The sequence below is a fragment of the Misgurnus anguillicaudatus genome, chromosome 22, assembly GCF_027580225.2.
Source record: "Misgurnus anguillicaudatus chromosome 22, ASM2758022v2, whole genome shotgun sequence".
NCBI lineage: Eukaryota > Metazoa > Chordata > Actinopteri > Cypriniformes > Cobitidae > Misgurnus > Misgurnus anguillicaudatus.
The window spans coordinates 40,864,750-40,878,829 of record NC_073358.2 but is presented as its reverse complement, the minus strand read 5'-3'; the positions used below and the strand labels follow the sequence as shown (position 1 = coordinate 40,878,829).

The following is a 14,080-nucleotide window of genomic DNA, read 5'->3' as shown; positions in this document are numbered from 1 at the left end:
CGTGCAGTCTGGATCATAAATCAATGATAAAGTTAATGTTTATTTATGAATATAGCTTTTAACAATGCAAGTGACCTTTAACATTAACAAGTTGACTCAATGCAGCACTTATGTCTGTTCCAGTACGAGAAACAATGGGGCAGAACACCAGTCGGCCATCCCATTCATCAATGGTTGTTTGTTTCAAACCTCTATTTTTAAGTTTTTCCTTAAATTCTGCTTCAACAGATTTTATATTCTGGGTTTAAAAGAGAGAAAAAAACAGTAGAATGACTTCTTTTTTCCACCAGTTTTGTATATAGTCTAAAAAAGGTTAAATAGTCTTGTGAAGCAATGCCGTATGTTTATGTAAAAAAAGACCACTAGGAGGTGCTCTGTGTCTATAGTTTTTTTGTTTTCTCCTAACTGATCAATCTGGCTTAAAACGAAAGCAAGGTGACACAGCTTTTATGTGTGATGTGAATTCATTGTCTTCGGTTGGAATTTTTAAGCTACTTTATTAAATGCAGTTAATAACAGGATAGTAACAGCAGCTTGGTGTTTTAAGGGCAATCAGAAACCATACAAAAACAATAGAAATGTATAAATAATATTGTAAAAAGCGCTATATAAATACATTTTAAATGGTTTGATTTGAGTGAAATTTTTGAAAAGGATGAGAAAATACTACATCTTGAATTAGCAGCTTAGAGAATTGTGCATATAGCCTACAATCGTTGCCTGCGTTGACATTCCCTAGGTAGTGTTCAGTATTGCGCAAGTTACACAGTAACAACCGCACATATCCAGTATATGAAAATACACCTAAAATCTTCAAACCACATTAACAAATGAAAATGTAAAGTCATCCAGTGGAATATTTTAAAATCCTGAAAATGACTGAAGGAAAAGAAATAAATGACTTACCCCGCGCAACGCGGCCATCTTCTGTGTCTGTCTGCTTGTTGAAGAGCTGTCAGGAATGAGAAGCAATTTCACTTTCACTTTCACTTTCTTTGACCATTGCTCTAAAGGTATTCATTAAAAAATACGTCGAGAACATTTTATGTGACATAAACAAATAAAATGACGTTACACACAAAAAATACATTTTAGTAAAAGTTTTAACCGTATAGGGAATTATTTTTATTGCTATTTAAAACGACATATAAGCTTACAAATCATAAAATGTAAATATTGTTGTATTTATTTACTAACATTTTTGTAATCCGTTGCCATAATTTTATTGAGTAGATAGGATTAGTGTTATTTATTACAACTTTTAAATGATAAACAAGTTATTTGTCATAAAAAACAACAATATTTTTTAAATCTCAGAAGACTTTTTAAAGTGATAAACTTGATGTCTAGCGTAAGGGGAATATTACAGTTAAGACCCATAAACAGTATGAGAAGAAAAACCAGGAGTCAAAGTTGAAGTCAGTCAAAGTTCTTTTACTGAATAATTGTTTGTAGTTTCAATTGCAGAAGTGACACCTTTTCTATGATTTATTAGCTGCTCTGCTTACAGCTTAACATGCAGCAATAATTTGACTTTAACATTGCATAGCAAACTACATGATTATTTCAGGTCAAATCATTCTAATGGTTAAAAGCATACAGATGAATTTGGAAAAGTTGATAAGTTGATATTCTTGATCAGCATTTCTCATTCATTATATGAAGAGTTTCGTTGCAAAATGAGATTGATCAATTTTTTAACATTTTTGTCAAAACATGTTTATTATTATGTTATCATATTATTTTGTTTCATGGTGCTACTTATGAGCTTAAGTTATGAAGGTGTCAGGAAAAAACAACAGACAAGGATCCAATTGCAATGTGTTTAATAAGTCACCAAAACAGAGAGAGAGAGAGAGAGGAGATCCGCTGCTGAAAGAGCAGGGTGAAAAATATGTAAAGAGTCTAGCTGGAGAGCTCAGATGTGAATGTATCCGCTGCTTGAAGACAGGGTGAAAAATATCTCTGCAAAATCGTGTACATATCCACTGCTTGGTGACAGGGTGAAAAAATCTCTGCTGAATCAGGAACGTATCCGCTGCTTGATGACAGGGTGAAAAATATCTCTGCAAAATCGTATCCACTGCTTGGTGACAGGGTGAAAAAATCTCTGCTGAATCAGGAACGTATCCGCTGCTTGATGACAGGGTGAAAAATATCTCTGCAAAATCGTATCCACTGCTTGGTGACAGGGTGAAAAAATCTCTGCTGAATCAGGAACGTATCCGCTGCTTGATGACAGGGTGAAAAAATCTCTGCTGTAGCTGACAGGCGAATGGACAGCGCGGTGATGCTTGATTTCTGACACTCGCTAGCTTCCAACTGTGACGAGCTCCGCTGCGCGTAGACAGGGTGATGAGATCGCTGATCGTAACCAACGTGAAGACAACTCTGTATTAAAACAGGGAGAAGTAGTGGTAGATTACAATGGTAAGATAATCCACAATACCAACACTACGAGAAAAACTCGCTGTAAACCGCAGGGAGAGCAGATAGTAGCAAACAGTCAATAGTGTCTCTGAACAAGCAGCGAGTATGGTCAGCAAGCACCACTGGACAGCGCCAGTCCTGAAGATCTGTCAATCACAGTCCAACACAGCAGAGGAACACAGAGCGTAATCCTGAAGCAGAGAAAAATACAAAAGCACACCAGGCAGCACGGGCAAAAACACGACAGAATGCACAAGCAAAAACTAGACTAGAAAAACAAATAAACAGGGCAAGACTAGAATGGCGATAAACAAATGACAACGGACTCGCAGAGAACTGCAGGAAGAGGGGAATTAAATACCAAACCGAGAGGGAGAAATAATTACCATCAGGTGCGGGCGCAGGTGAGAATGATGAGTGAAGGGAGGAGCACCCGAGTGAAACGGCGCGCACATGAAAGCTGTCAAAATAAGAACACACACAGACACAACACAAAAACCCAAAGCAAAGCAATCGACCAAACCGAATTCGTGACAGTACCCCCCTCCCAACGACCGCCTCAAGGCGGTCCAGGAAGGGGCCTACCTTGTCGCCGACGGAGGTCTTCGATCAGGCCAGGGTCCAGAATATCCCGGGCCGGTACCCAACACCTCTCGTCCGGACCATACCCCTCCCAGTCAACTAAATATTGAAAACCTCTGCCCCGACGACGCATATCTAGTAATCTCCTGACAGTGTAAGCAGGAGACCCGTCCACTAGTCGGGGTGCAGGAGGAGCAGGAGCAGAGGGAACAGGGTTAATGTGGGAAAAAATCACAGGTTTAATCTTAGACACATGAAAAACCGGGTGAACCCGACCGAGAGCAGGAGGCAATCTGAGCCTAACCGCCACCGGACTAACGACCTTAGTGATAGTGTATGGCCCAAGGAACCGAGAAGCAAGTTTGCGAGAAGGCTCCCGGAGAGGCAGATCCTTGGACGAAAGCCATACTTTCTGCCCGCAAATATAACGAGGGGCAGGTCGCCGGTGACGATCGGCCGCGGCCTTGGTTCGTCTCGCTGCCAATAACAAGGCTGACCTAGCTCTGTTCCAAGTGCGCTTGCAACGCCGAACAAAAGCTAGAGCAGACGGAACCACCGCATCGGGTTCCTGAGAGGGAAAAAGAGGGGGCTGATAACCAATCGAGGCTTTAAACGGGGACATATTGGAAGATGAAACAGGCAGGGAATTATGAGCGTATTCTACCCAGGGAAGTTGTTGGCACCAAGAATTCGGATATCGCGATGTCAGACAGCGGAGGGCTTGACCGAGATCCTGATTAGCACGTTCACATTGGCCGTTGCTCTGCGGATGATAACCTGAAGACAAGCTGGCAGTGGCACCGATCTGTCTACAGAACTCTTGCCAAAACCGGGAAACAAATTGAGGACCCCTATCAGATACCACGTCAGTAGGCAAACCATGTAACCGAAAAACGTGTTCAATTAATACCTGGGCCGTCTCTTTGGCAGAGGGAAGCTTGGGCAGGGGAATAAAATGAACCGCTTTGGAGAAGCGATCCACCACCGTAAGAACCACGGTGTTGCCTTTAGATAAAGGTAAGCCGGTAACAAAATCTACGGCTATGTGTGACCAAGGGCGGGAGGGAACAGAAAGGGGATTAAGCAGACCAACAGGTGACTGATGAGAGGTTTTACAGCGTGCGCAAACCTGACAGGCCAATACAAACTGTCTGACATCCTGACTCATAGAGGGCCACCAAAAACGTTGACGGACGGTAAGCAACGTTCTCCGAATTCCTGGATGGCAGACAAACTTGGACTCATGACACCACCGGATGACCTCGGAACGGAGTGCAGCCGGAACCCACAACAGACCCGCCGGGCACCCTTCTGGCACTTCTACCCCTCGTCCGGCCTCCCTCACCCGCTGTTCGACTCCCCAGCGGAGAGCTCCAACCACCCCTCCTTCAGGAAGGATGGTTTCGGCTCTCACAGCATCGGGACCCTCGAACAAACGAGAGAGAGCATCGGGCTTAACGTTCTTACTACCGGGCCGGTACGAGAGGGTAAAGTTAAACCGGTCAAAGAAGAGAGCCCAACGAGCCTGTCGCGAGTTCAACCTCCTGGCTGAACGGATGTATTCCAGATTCTTATGATCCGTCCAGACCAGGAAGGGTTCCGAGGGACCCTCCAACCAATGACGCCACTCACCCAAAGCCAGTCTGACCGCTAACAACTCCCGATTACCTATGTCATAGTTTCGTTCAGTGGGATTTAACCTATGGGAGAAAAAGGCGCAAGGGTGCACCTTCCCGTCCTTAGAGGACCGCTGAGAAAGGACGGCGCCTACCCCGACATCAGATGCATCCACCTCAACAATAAACTGAGCCTTAGGATCTGGAAAAGAAAGCACAGGAGCAGAGATAAACCGGACCTTTAACTTATCAAAGGCCTCCTGAGCATCGTGATTCCAGAAAAAACTCTCCTTAGTGGAGGTGAGGGCAGTAAGCGGTTTAGCAATCTGACCGAAATTTCTGATGAACCGCCGATAAAAATTGGCGAAACCCAGAAAACGTTGCAACGCTTTACGTGAGTCGGGAATCGGCCACTCGGCTACCGCCTTAATCTTAACTGGGTCCGGACGTATCTCTCCGGCGGCGATAACAAAACCCAAAAACGAAACTGACTCCTTATGAAAATCGCACTTCTCCGCCTTAACAAATAACTGATTCTCAAGCAGACGCCGTAAAACTCTGCGAACGTGTTGAGTGTGTATCTGTAAAGAGGGAGAAAAGATGAGAATATCATCGAGATACACAAAGACAAATTTATTAATCATGTCTCTCAACACGTCGTTGACCAGAGCCTGGAAGACAGAAGGGGCGTTACAAAGCCCGAACGGCAGAACGGAATATTCAAAATGTCCGGACGGGGTATTAAATGCTGTCTTCCACTCATCTCCCTCTCTAATACGCACAAGATGGTAAGCGTTGCGTAGATCCAATTTGGTGAAAACACGAGCTCCCTGCAGCAATTCAAAGGCTGTAGACATTAAAGGTAGGGGATACCTATTCTTAACAGTAATGTCATTTAACCCTCTGTAATCTATGCACGGACGCAGAGAGCCGTCTTTCTTTTTAACAAAAAAGAACCCTGCTCCAGCTGGAGAGGTAGAGGGACGAATGAGACCGGCGCGAAGAGCATCATTAATGTAACTATCCATAGCCTCTCTCTCAGGAGCAGACAGAGAATAAAGTCTACCTTTAGGCGGAAAAGTGCCTGGGAGGAGATCGATAGCACAATCGTATGACCGGTGAGGAGGCAGAGAAGTGGCCCGGGCTTTACTGAACACCTGAGAGAGATCAGCGTACTCCGCCGGGACTCCAGTAAGATCGACCGCTGGAACCTGAAAAACAGAAGAAGAGCCCGAAACAGCTGCACCAAGACAGGACACGTGACATGAAGAGGACCAACTCAAAATAACATTACGCTGCCAATCAATGTGAGGATTGTGCTGTGCCAACCATGCATGACCCAAAATAATGGGAGATAATGAATCATGCAGAAGGTAAAGCACAATCTCTTCACGGTGATTACCAGAAATAAAAAGACTTACGGGTGGAGTGCAATGAGTGACCTGTGCAGTCTGTTGTCCTTTAAGTGTCCATACTGCCAGAGGTATCCTGAGTTTACAAAACGGAAGTCCCCACTCTCGAGCCGTCCTCTCATCCAAAAAGTTACCTTCAGCTCCCGAATCCACAAGAGCCCTCGACAAAAAATCCGTACCCTCAAAAGAAACTGTGACAGGTAGATGCGTGGAGGAAGAAGAGGAGATTTCGTTCACAGCAGTGCCCACCAGAACTCCCGGAACTACCGGTGGGCGTTGGCTTTTAACGGACAGCTCCTCGCCAGATGTCCAGACCTCCCGCAATACAGACACAGTCCATTGCTGAGTCTCCTCTCTCTCTCTTTAGGTGTGAGCCGCATTCTGCCAAGTTGCATGGGTTCGCTGGGGACAGCAGGATTAACAGGGTTAGAATGAGAAACAGAAGTAACGGTCTCATCAGAAAAAACCCGGTGACGAAGTGACTGGCGCTGGCTGCGATACAACATACGACTCTCAATGCGAAGAGCCAGCTCAACCAGTGAATCCAAAGTGCGAGGAATCTCGTGAACGGTAATCTCATCCTGGATATCGTCTCGTAATCCTTCCAAAAATTGTGCCCGTAGAGCCGCATCGTTCCAACCACACGCAGTAGATAATGTCTGAAACTCCACAGAGAAATCCGTGACTGTTCGGTCACCTTGCTTCAACCGAATCAACCGGGCTGCAGCCGCCTCCCCCTGTGCTGACCGATCGAAAAGTCTCATCATCTCCGTCTTAAAGTCCTCGAATGAGTGACAGCACGGAGACTGAGTGTCCCATACTGCCGTTGCCCATTCTCTAGCTCTTCCGGTAAGAAGAGTGATGACAAAAGCCACACGAGTATTTTCGGCAGTGAATCTTCGTGGCTGCAGAGAAAACACAAGAGAGCATTGAGAGAGGAAGGAACGACACGAACCTGGGTCACCATCATAAGTGGGAGGATTAGTGATGTGAGGTTCTGATTCATTAGAACGGCGAGACTCCAGCCGCAGTCGATCCATCTGGGTGGTTAATTCTGTAAGCCTGGCAGTGAGACCCTCAACCTCTCGAGTGGTGGCAGAAAGCTGGGAATCCTGCTGTCCCAGCCAAGCTCCTTGTTGTGCGAGTGCATTCCGTACCGTATCCACATCTGCTGGATCCATATGTGGCGAGTCCGTCTGTCAGGAAAAAACAACAGACAAGGATCCAATTGCAATGTGTTTAATAAGTCACCAAAACAGAGAGAGAGAGAGAGAGGAGATCCGCTGCTGAAAGAGCAGGGTGAAAAATATGTAAAGAGTCTAGCTGGAGAGCTCAGATGTGAATGTATCCGCTGCTTGAAGACAGGGTGAAAAATATCTCTGCAAAATCGTGTACATATCCACTGCTTGGTGACAGGGTGAAAAAATCTCTGCTGAATCAGGAACGTATCCGCTGCTTGATGACAGGGTGAAAAATATCTCTGCAAAAGCGTATCCACTGCTGGGTGACAGGGTGAAAAAATCTCTGCTGAATCAGGAACGTATCCGCTGCTTGGTGACAGGGTGAAAAATATCTCTGCAAAATCGTATCCACTGCTTGGTGACAGGGTGAAAAAATCTCTGCTGAATCAGGAACGTCTCCGCTGCTTGGTGACAGGGTGAAAAAATCTCTGCTGTAGCTGACAGGCGAATGGACAGCGCGGTGATGCTTGATTTCTGACACTCGCTAGCTTCCAACTGTGACGAGCTCCGCTGCGCGTAGACAGGGTGATGAGATCGCTGATCGTAACCAACGTGAAGACAACTCTGTATTAAAACAGGGAGAAGTAGTGGTAGATTACAATGGTAAGATAATCCACAATACCAACACTACGAGAAAAACTCGCTGTAAACTGCAGGGAGAGCAGATAGTAGCAAACAGTCAATAGTGTCTCTGAACAAGCAGCGAGTATGGTCAGCAAGCACCACTGGACAGCGCCAGTCCTGAAGATCTGTCAATCACAGTCCAACACAGCAGAGGAACACAGAGCGTAATCCTGAAGCAGAGAAAAATACAAAAGCACACCAGGCAGCACGGGCAAAAACACGACAGAATGCACAAGCAAAAACTAGACTAGAAAAACAAATAAACAGGGCAAGACTAGAATGGCGATAAACAAATGACAACGGACTCGCAGAGAACTGCAGGAAGAGGGGAATTAAATACCAAACCGAGAGGGAGAAATAATTACCATCAGGTGCGGGCGCAGGTGAGAATGATGAGTGAAGGGAGGAGCACCCGAGTGAAACGGCGCGCACATGAAAGCTGTCAAAATAAGAACACACACAGACACAACACAAAAACCCAAAGCAAAGCAATCGACCAAACCGAATTCGTGACAGTAGGTTTAAATCAAAACAAACCAACTGCAGTTGCATTGAAATTAATTGGAATGCACAACCAAAAAACAAGATTTCTGAGCAATTAAAAAATGGTGGTTATCTCGTTTTGCAACAAAACTCTTCAAATGTTTAAGTAGGTAAAGTTTGTACAATTTGTCCCAGGTATATATGTTAATTGAGACACAAGTACAGCAACAACAACAACAACAACAACAACAACAGCAACAACAACAACAACAACAACACGACGATTAATAGAGTATCTTCATGGTCTGTGGATTGAAGTGGACTTGCATAAATGTCTGTAAATAAGGAAAAACAATTATTATACAGTAAAATGACAATTAGTTTAAATTTCCTAAACATCTCTTAATCATTAAAGTTTTAAACCTCTACTGTCTGGATCCTGGACTGAGGATGAATGTGCACTGCAAAAAATGACTTTCTTACTTAGTATTTAGGGGTCAAGCCCAGAATGGGCGAGACCCCTATTGGGATTGTTAGTTTTCTTATTAGGGGTCAAGCCACGAAGTGGCGTAGACACCTATTGTTATTGTTAGTTTTCTTATTATTAGGGGTCAAGCCACGAAGGGGCGTAGAACCCTATTGTTATTGTTAGTTTTCTTATTAGGGGTCAAGCCCCGAAGGGGCGTAGAACCCTATTGTTATTGTTAGTTTTCTTATTATTAGGGGTCAAGCCACGAAGTGGCGTAGACACCTATTGTTATTGTTAGTTTTCTTATTAGGGGTCAAGCCCAGAATGGGCGACGACCCCTATTGTATCTGTTAGTTTTTAGGGGTCAAGCCCAAAATGGGCGAAGACCCCTATTGTATCCGTTAGTTTTCTTTTTCTTTTTTTTTTTTAGGGGTCAAGCCCAGAATCGGCGAAGACCCCTATTGTATCCGTTAGTTTTCTTTTTAGGGGTCAAGCCCAGAATGGGCGAAGACCCCTATTGTATCTGTTAGTTTTCTTCTTTTTCTTTTTCTTACATATTATTCTTCTTCCTGTTCCATTGCGGTCTATGGCAGCCCATAGAACCGTACGTAGGAAAGTTATGAAATTTGGCACACTGATAAAGGACAGTCCAAATATTATCCACAGCAAATTTGGAGTCTCTGGGCCCTATTTTAACGATCTGAAACGCAAGTGCGAAGCGCAAAGCGCATGTGACTTTGTGGGCGGATCTTGGGCGCAGTTGCTATTTTCCCGGCGGGAGAAATGAGTCTTACGCCAGGCGCATATCAATAAGGGGTTGGTCTGAAGTAGGTTCATTATTCATAGGTGTGGTTTGGGCGTAACGTCAAATAAACCAATCAGAACGCTATCCAACATTCCCTTTAAACGCAAAAGGGCGCAAGTTCCATGGCGGGTTGCTATTATCATGACGGATTTACCAGGCGCACGCCAGGAGCGGTTCACAGCTGAGGAGACCCACGTTCTTGTAAGAGCAGTCAAAGACAGAGAAGTTGTTTTGTATGAGGATAGGAGAAACCCGCCCGAATCAGCATCGGTTAAACAGGCGTGAGAGGAAATATAGCCACAATTGTCTCATCAGCTGCGCCAAGCACTACAATGATGTCAGGAGACGGGGGGATCCCAAGCTTGCCAGCATAAATCGGACACGCCGTGTAACGGGAGGTGGATCTGCCTCTACACAGGACCTGACGCCAGCAGAGGACATCGCTGCGTGGACCCCCACCGCTGAAAGGGTTTGGGGGCTTTGAAATCGGAAACGCAAGCAAGGTCCAACCCCAAAGTACACTTACAAATCAAGTTCATATACATTAAGGTTTCTTATGAAAACATTTTAATTATTATTTACATAAAATAAACGTAATACAGCCACACAACAAACTTTTAAAAAATATTTAAAACGTTATTTGCATGAGAATTGTTTAACGCTGCCACACAAAATAAATAAAAACTATCACCACAATGCTCACCACAATGATTTCCCTTATCTCATGTATTAATATTTTTATCGTAACAATTTATGATTGAATGATTTCCCTTATCTAATATTTTTTATTGTAACAATTTATGATTTGCAAAAATAACTGTTGCATCTGTGTAGATTAGATAAGCAATGTGCGTTGTGCACGCGATACATTATGGTCAAGCATGCGCCCTTAAAATAGCATAATCAACTACGCGCAACGCGCCACTAACTTTAGACTAGTTTTTTTTGGTTAGTAGCGCAATTGTTTTTTGAAACTGCAAAATAGCATAAGAGATGGTTTGCGCCGGAGCACGCCTCCTTTGTTGCGCTGAACCGCCCAGGGAGCGCAAGTTCATTCCCTAGTTTGCCGACGTGCGTCTGTGGAGGGAAAAACCCGCTGTGCGCCGGTGCAAAATACGAAATGATACATGTGTCACTGACAAAGTCAATTGCGCTGAGTGCAAGATAGGGCCCTCTATGTCTAACCCGCTAGCGCCACCAACAGTCCAAAGTTGCACTTACGTTTTTGCTTATAACTTCTGATCCGTCATTTTCCGTCATGAAAATTTTTCCGCCATTTTGAATTATTCGTAAAACCTACTTTTGCGAACTCGTCCTAGAGTTTTTACCCGATTGCCACAAAAATCGGTATGCAGCATCTAGAGACACTCAAGGCAAAATGTTTTTAAAAGTATATTATTCTCTGCAAATTACTGTTGGTTAAATGTTTAAATAATTTAAATTTTGATATATAAGCATTTGAATTTAACAGTACAAAAAATGTTTTTTTCACCATACTAAAGCAAGAATATATAACATTAACCCCATCAGAGATTTCTTACCTGAGCTCTCCAGTAGTTTGTTCTCCTCAAGCAGTAGTTGTAGTTTGCTGTTATTTTCCTGTAGTTCATTTTTCAGTGTCTCCAGTTGATGTTTACTGGTTTCCAGTTGTTTGACTGTGTTTTCCAGCAGTTTCTCTTTCTCAATCATCAGTATATTTTTCTCCTCAATCTCTTTTTGTTTTTCCTCAACCTCTCTGGTTGTTTGTAGTAGTTTATCATTAGATTTGTCCAGAAGTTTGTCTTTTTCCTCTAAAGCTGTTTGTTTGCTCTTCTCAAGATCTTTAATCTGTGCGTCTTTTTCAGTTAGGAGTTTCTCTGTGTCTTCTAGACGTTTGCATTTTCCATTTAGCTCTGGTAGACAAATACACAAAAAAATCAGTTATAAACTTTAATTGGTTTTATTCCTTGTAAACAGTAACTGGATTTTTCATTGGAAACTATGATATGATTGATAATGAGTACTTTTGAAGGTGTAGGAGTCTGTTTAATAAGGGATTCACAAGTTGTTTGAACCTCTAGAAATATTTCGCATCAAATAATTAGCTTGTCTTCATAGATGCGTGTAGCAGTGTTAGTGCTGTAACACATTTTACCATAATTTACTCCATTCCACAGAATTATATAGATTTCCTCCTAAAACCACCACAGTTAAAATCTGGTGTTTCTCTCATTGTTGATGTTCACATCTTATAATGTTCCTGATCGTCTACTTCTTTTTGTATATGTGTGCATGTTGTTGTTTGCTGTTTTGACAGGTCTCCTTGTGGGTACCTGTCATTCTCGTGCCTTTCCTCCCTCTTATTATTTCATTATTACACTCGCAGCGTACCTCCTTGCGTACCTGCCTCTCATTATCTCATTATTATTTTACTATTTAGCTCCCCTTTGTCTCTTGTCATGACTATCTGACATATTTCCATGCCTAGTTTTGTTTTCAAGTTTTTAGTATATTGTGTTCTCCTGATATCATCCTGGAAACTTTCTCCACTGTGGATTCTTCCTATGTCAGCTTGCCTGGGAAGGGCTTTCGCTTGCTTTTTGCTTTTTTGCATGCAAGTGAATCCCCTCTCTCTCTAAAACCTTCCTGACAGTTCCCCAATATGATGTTGTAAATGATCACTGGGTAATACAAACACTTACCAGCTAAATGTGTAGATGACTCATTTTTCAGTCTCTTTACTTCACAATGAAGATATTTTACTTCTTGCTCTGGTAAAACACAGCAGCTTTAGATTAAATTTATATTTAAACATGTTCCGTTTGATAATCATGCTGGATTACATTTTTTTAATCCGATTAATACTGCAAATTTGCTTTTAAGAAGCTAAATTTAACTGAATATTCACTTTCTGTGGGAAAAATCACAACAGATTTGGTTATAATTCAGACACTCACCAGATTGTTTCTGCCGTTGTTTGTATTCTTGCAGTGTTTTCTCCTGATGAATAAATTTAGTTTTCTGTTCATCCAGTTGTATCTTCATCTCCTGTAGTTCATTTCTCAATGTGTAAAGATGAAGTTGATTGGTTTCCATCTGTTTGGCTGTGTTCTCCAGCAGTCTCTCTTTCTCACTCATCAGTTTGTTCATATTATCCAATTGTGTCTCTTTCTCTTCAAGCTGACTCTGTGTCTTCTCAAGTTCTTTGATTGTTTCCAACAGTTTATCTTCCATGTCTTTCAGACATTTGTCCTTTTCCTTTAATGCCATGCCCTTCATTTGAAGCATCTGTTTGCTCTCTAGGATAATATTGTCTTTCCTCTGTTTGTCTCGCTCTGAATAAAGTCTTTTCAACTCTTCAGGAATTGTGTATTTTTCTAACTCTAAGATAAATATATAGACAATATTGCTTAAAAGATTGAATTTTTAACATTTTTGGACGTTGCACAAGTATGCACAGTATGTTTCGAACCACTTCTTTTATACATTTTATAATCTGAAGGTTCTTCTTCAGATGCAAGGTGCTTCAGTGGTTCTCAAACTGGGGGCCGGGGCCCCCAGGGGGGCCGCGAGATGGTGCCAGGGGGGGCCCAGTTTTATGACATTTTATGAAACACATTAATTTATCATGAATTCTGTATAATTAAACCTAAAAAAAAAATAAGGCTACTAACCAACAGCACTACTTTGTATACTTTAATATGTTTTGTCTTACTAAATGTTATGTTTTAGAACAAATTTGTTATAAAAAAAATTTGGGGGGCCGCGAAGGAATGCACCATATACAAGGGGGGCCGCACGCTGAAAAAGTTTGAGAACCACTGCATTAGAGAACCATTTAGACAGAAAAGATTCTTCAATGGCATTGCGTGTGGTTTGAATATGAAAAAAATCAAACTTCTCTGTTTCACTCACCTGACATTAAAGCGGAGACCACCATATTTAATCTCTCCTCTTCGTTCCAGGTTCTGTTAAAGGGAAATTCCGCCTTGAAATGATCCTAGGGTTAATAACAAACGTGTACCGAGTTCGACCGTTCACTGGAGTTTGTTTTCATGTTAGTCTAACGTGACCAGTGTTATTGCTAAACGCAAATTAGCATGTTATGGTAGCCTTCGGGGCATCAGTGCATTAAAAACGAAATCGCTATGTCTATACTACTAATAATGCTCAAAATAACCCCACACTTACACTGTAGCACAATGAGGGTCTCTATATGTAAACCGAAGCATTGAGAACTTTGCAAGTGTACAGGCAGTTTATTAAAAACAAACACTTACCGTTCACGTCTGGATCACATATCCATGCGGGCGCCATCTTGGGAAAACTGAACTCTCGCGTGAAAGCACAACACCTGTTCCACAACAACGGGCAACAACGTTTCACGCGAGAGTTTAGTTTTCCCAAGATGGCGCCCGCATGGATATGTGATCCAGACG

At 42.7% G+C, this 14,080-nt stretch overlaps 2 protein-coding genes across 4 annotated transcripts in view; both read right to left on the bottom strand.

Annotated features, from left to right (window-relative positions):
* LOC129439427 (uncharacterized) overlaps window positions 1-14,080 on the bottom strand; it is a 148,020-nt gene that overhangs the window by 81,294 nt on the left and 52,646 nt on the right. The window lies entirely within an intron of this gene.
* Window positions 8,034-13,610, bottom strand: LOC129439431 (uncharacterized). Its single transcript, XM_073860335.1, has 6 exons — window positions 13,557-13,610; window positions 12,599-13,024; window positions 12,344-12,412; window positions 11,204-11,554; window positions 8,271-8,344; window positions 8,034-8,075 (listed from the first exon to the last, which is right to left on the bottom strand). The coding sequence occupies exons 1-6, from the start codon at window positions 13,579-13,581 to the stop codon at window positions 8,034-8,036; spliced, it is 987 nt and encodes a 328-aa protein (XP_073716436.1). The 5' UTR covers window positions 13,582-13,610.

Coding starts and splice junctions, on each gene's coding strand:
- LOC129439431 (XM_073860335.1), bottom strand. CDS start 13,581: ATGGTGGTCTCCGCTTTAATGTCAG. Junction 13,025..13,556: donor GGTCTCCGCTTTAATGTCAG/GTGAGTGAAACA, acceptor TATTTATCTTAG/AGTTAGAAAAATACACAATT. Junction 8,076..8,270: donor ACCTGCGCCCGCACCTGATG/GTAATTATTTCT, acceptor TCTCTGCTTCAG/GATTACGCTCTGTGTTCCTC.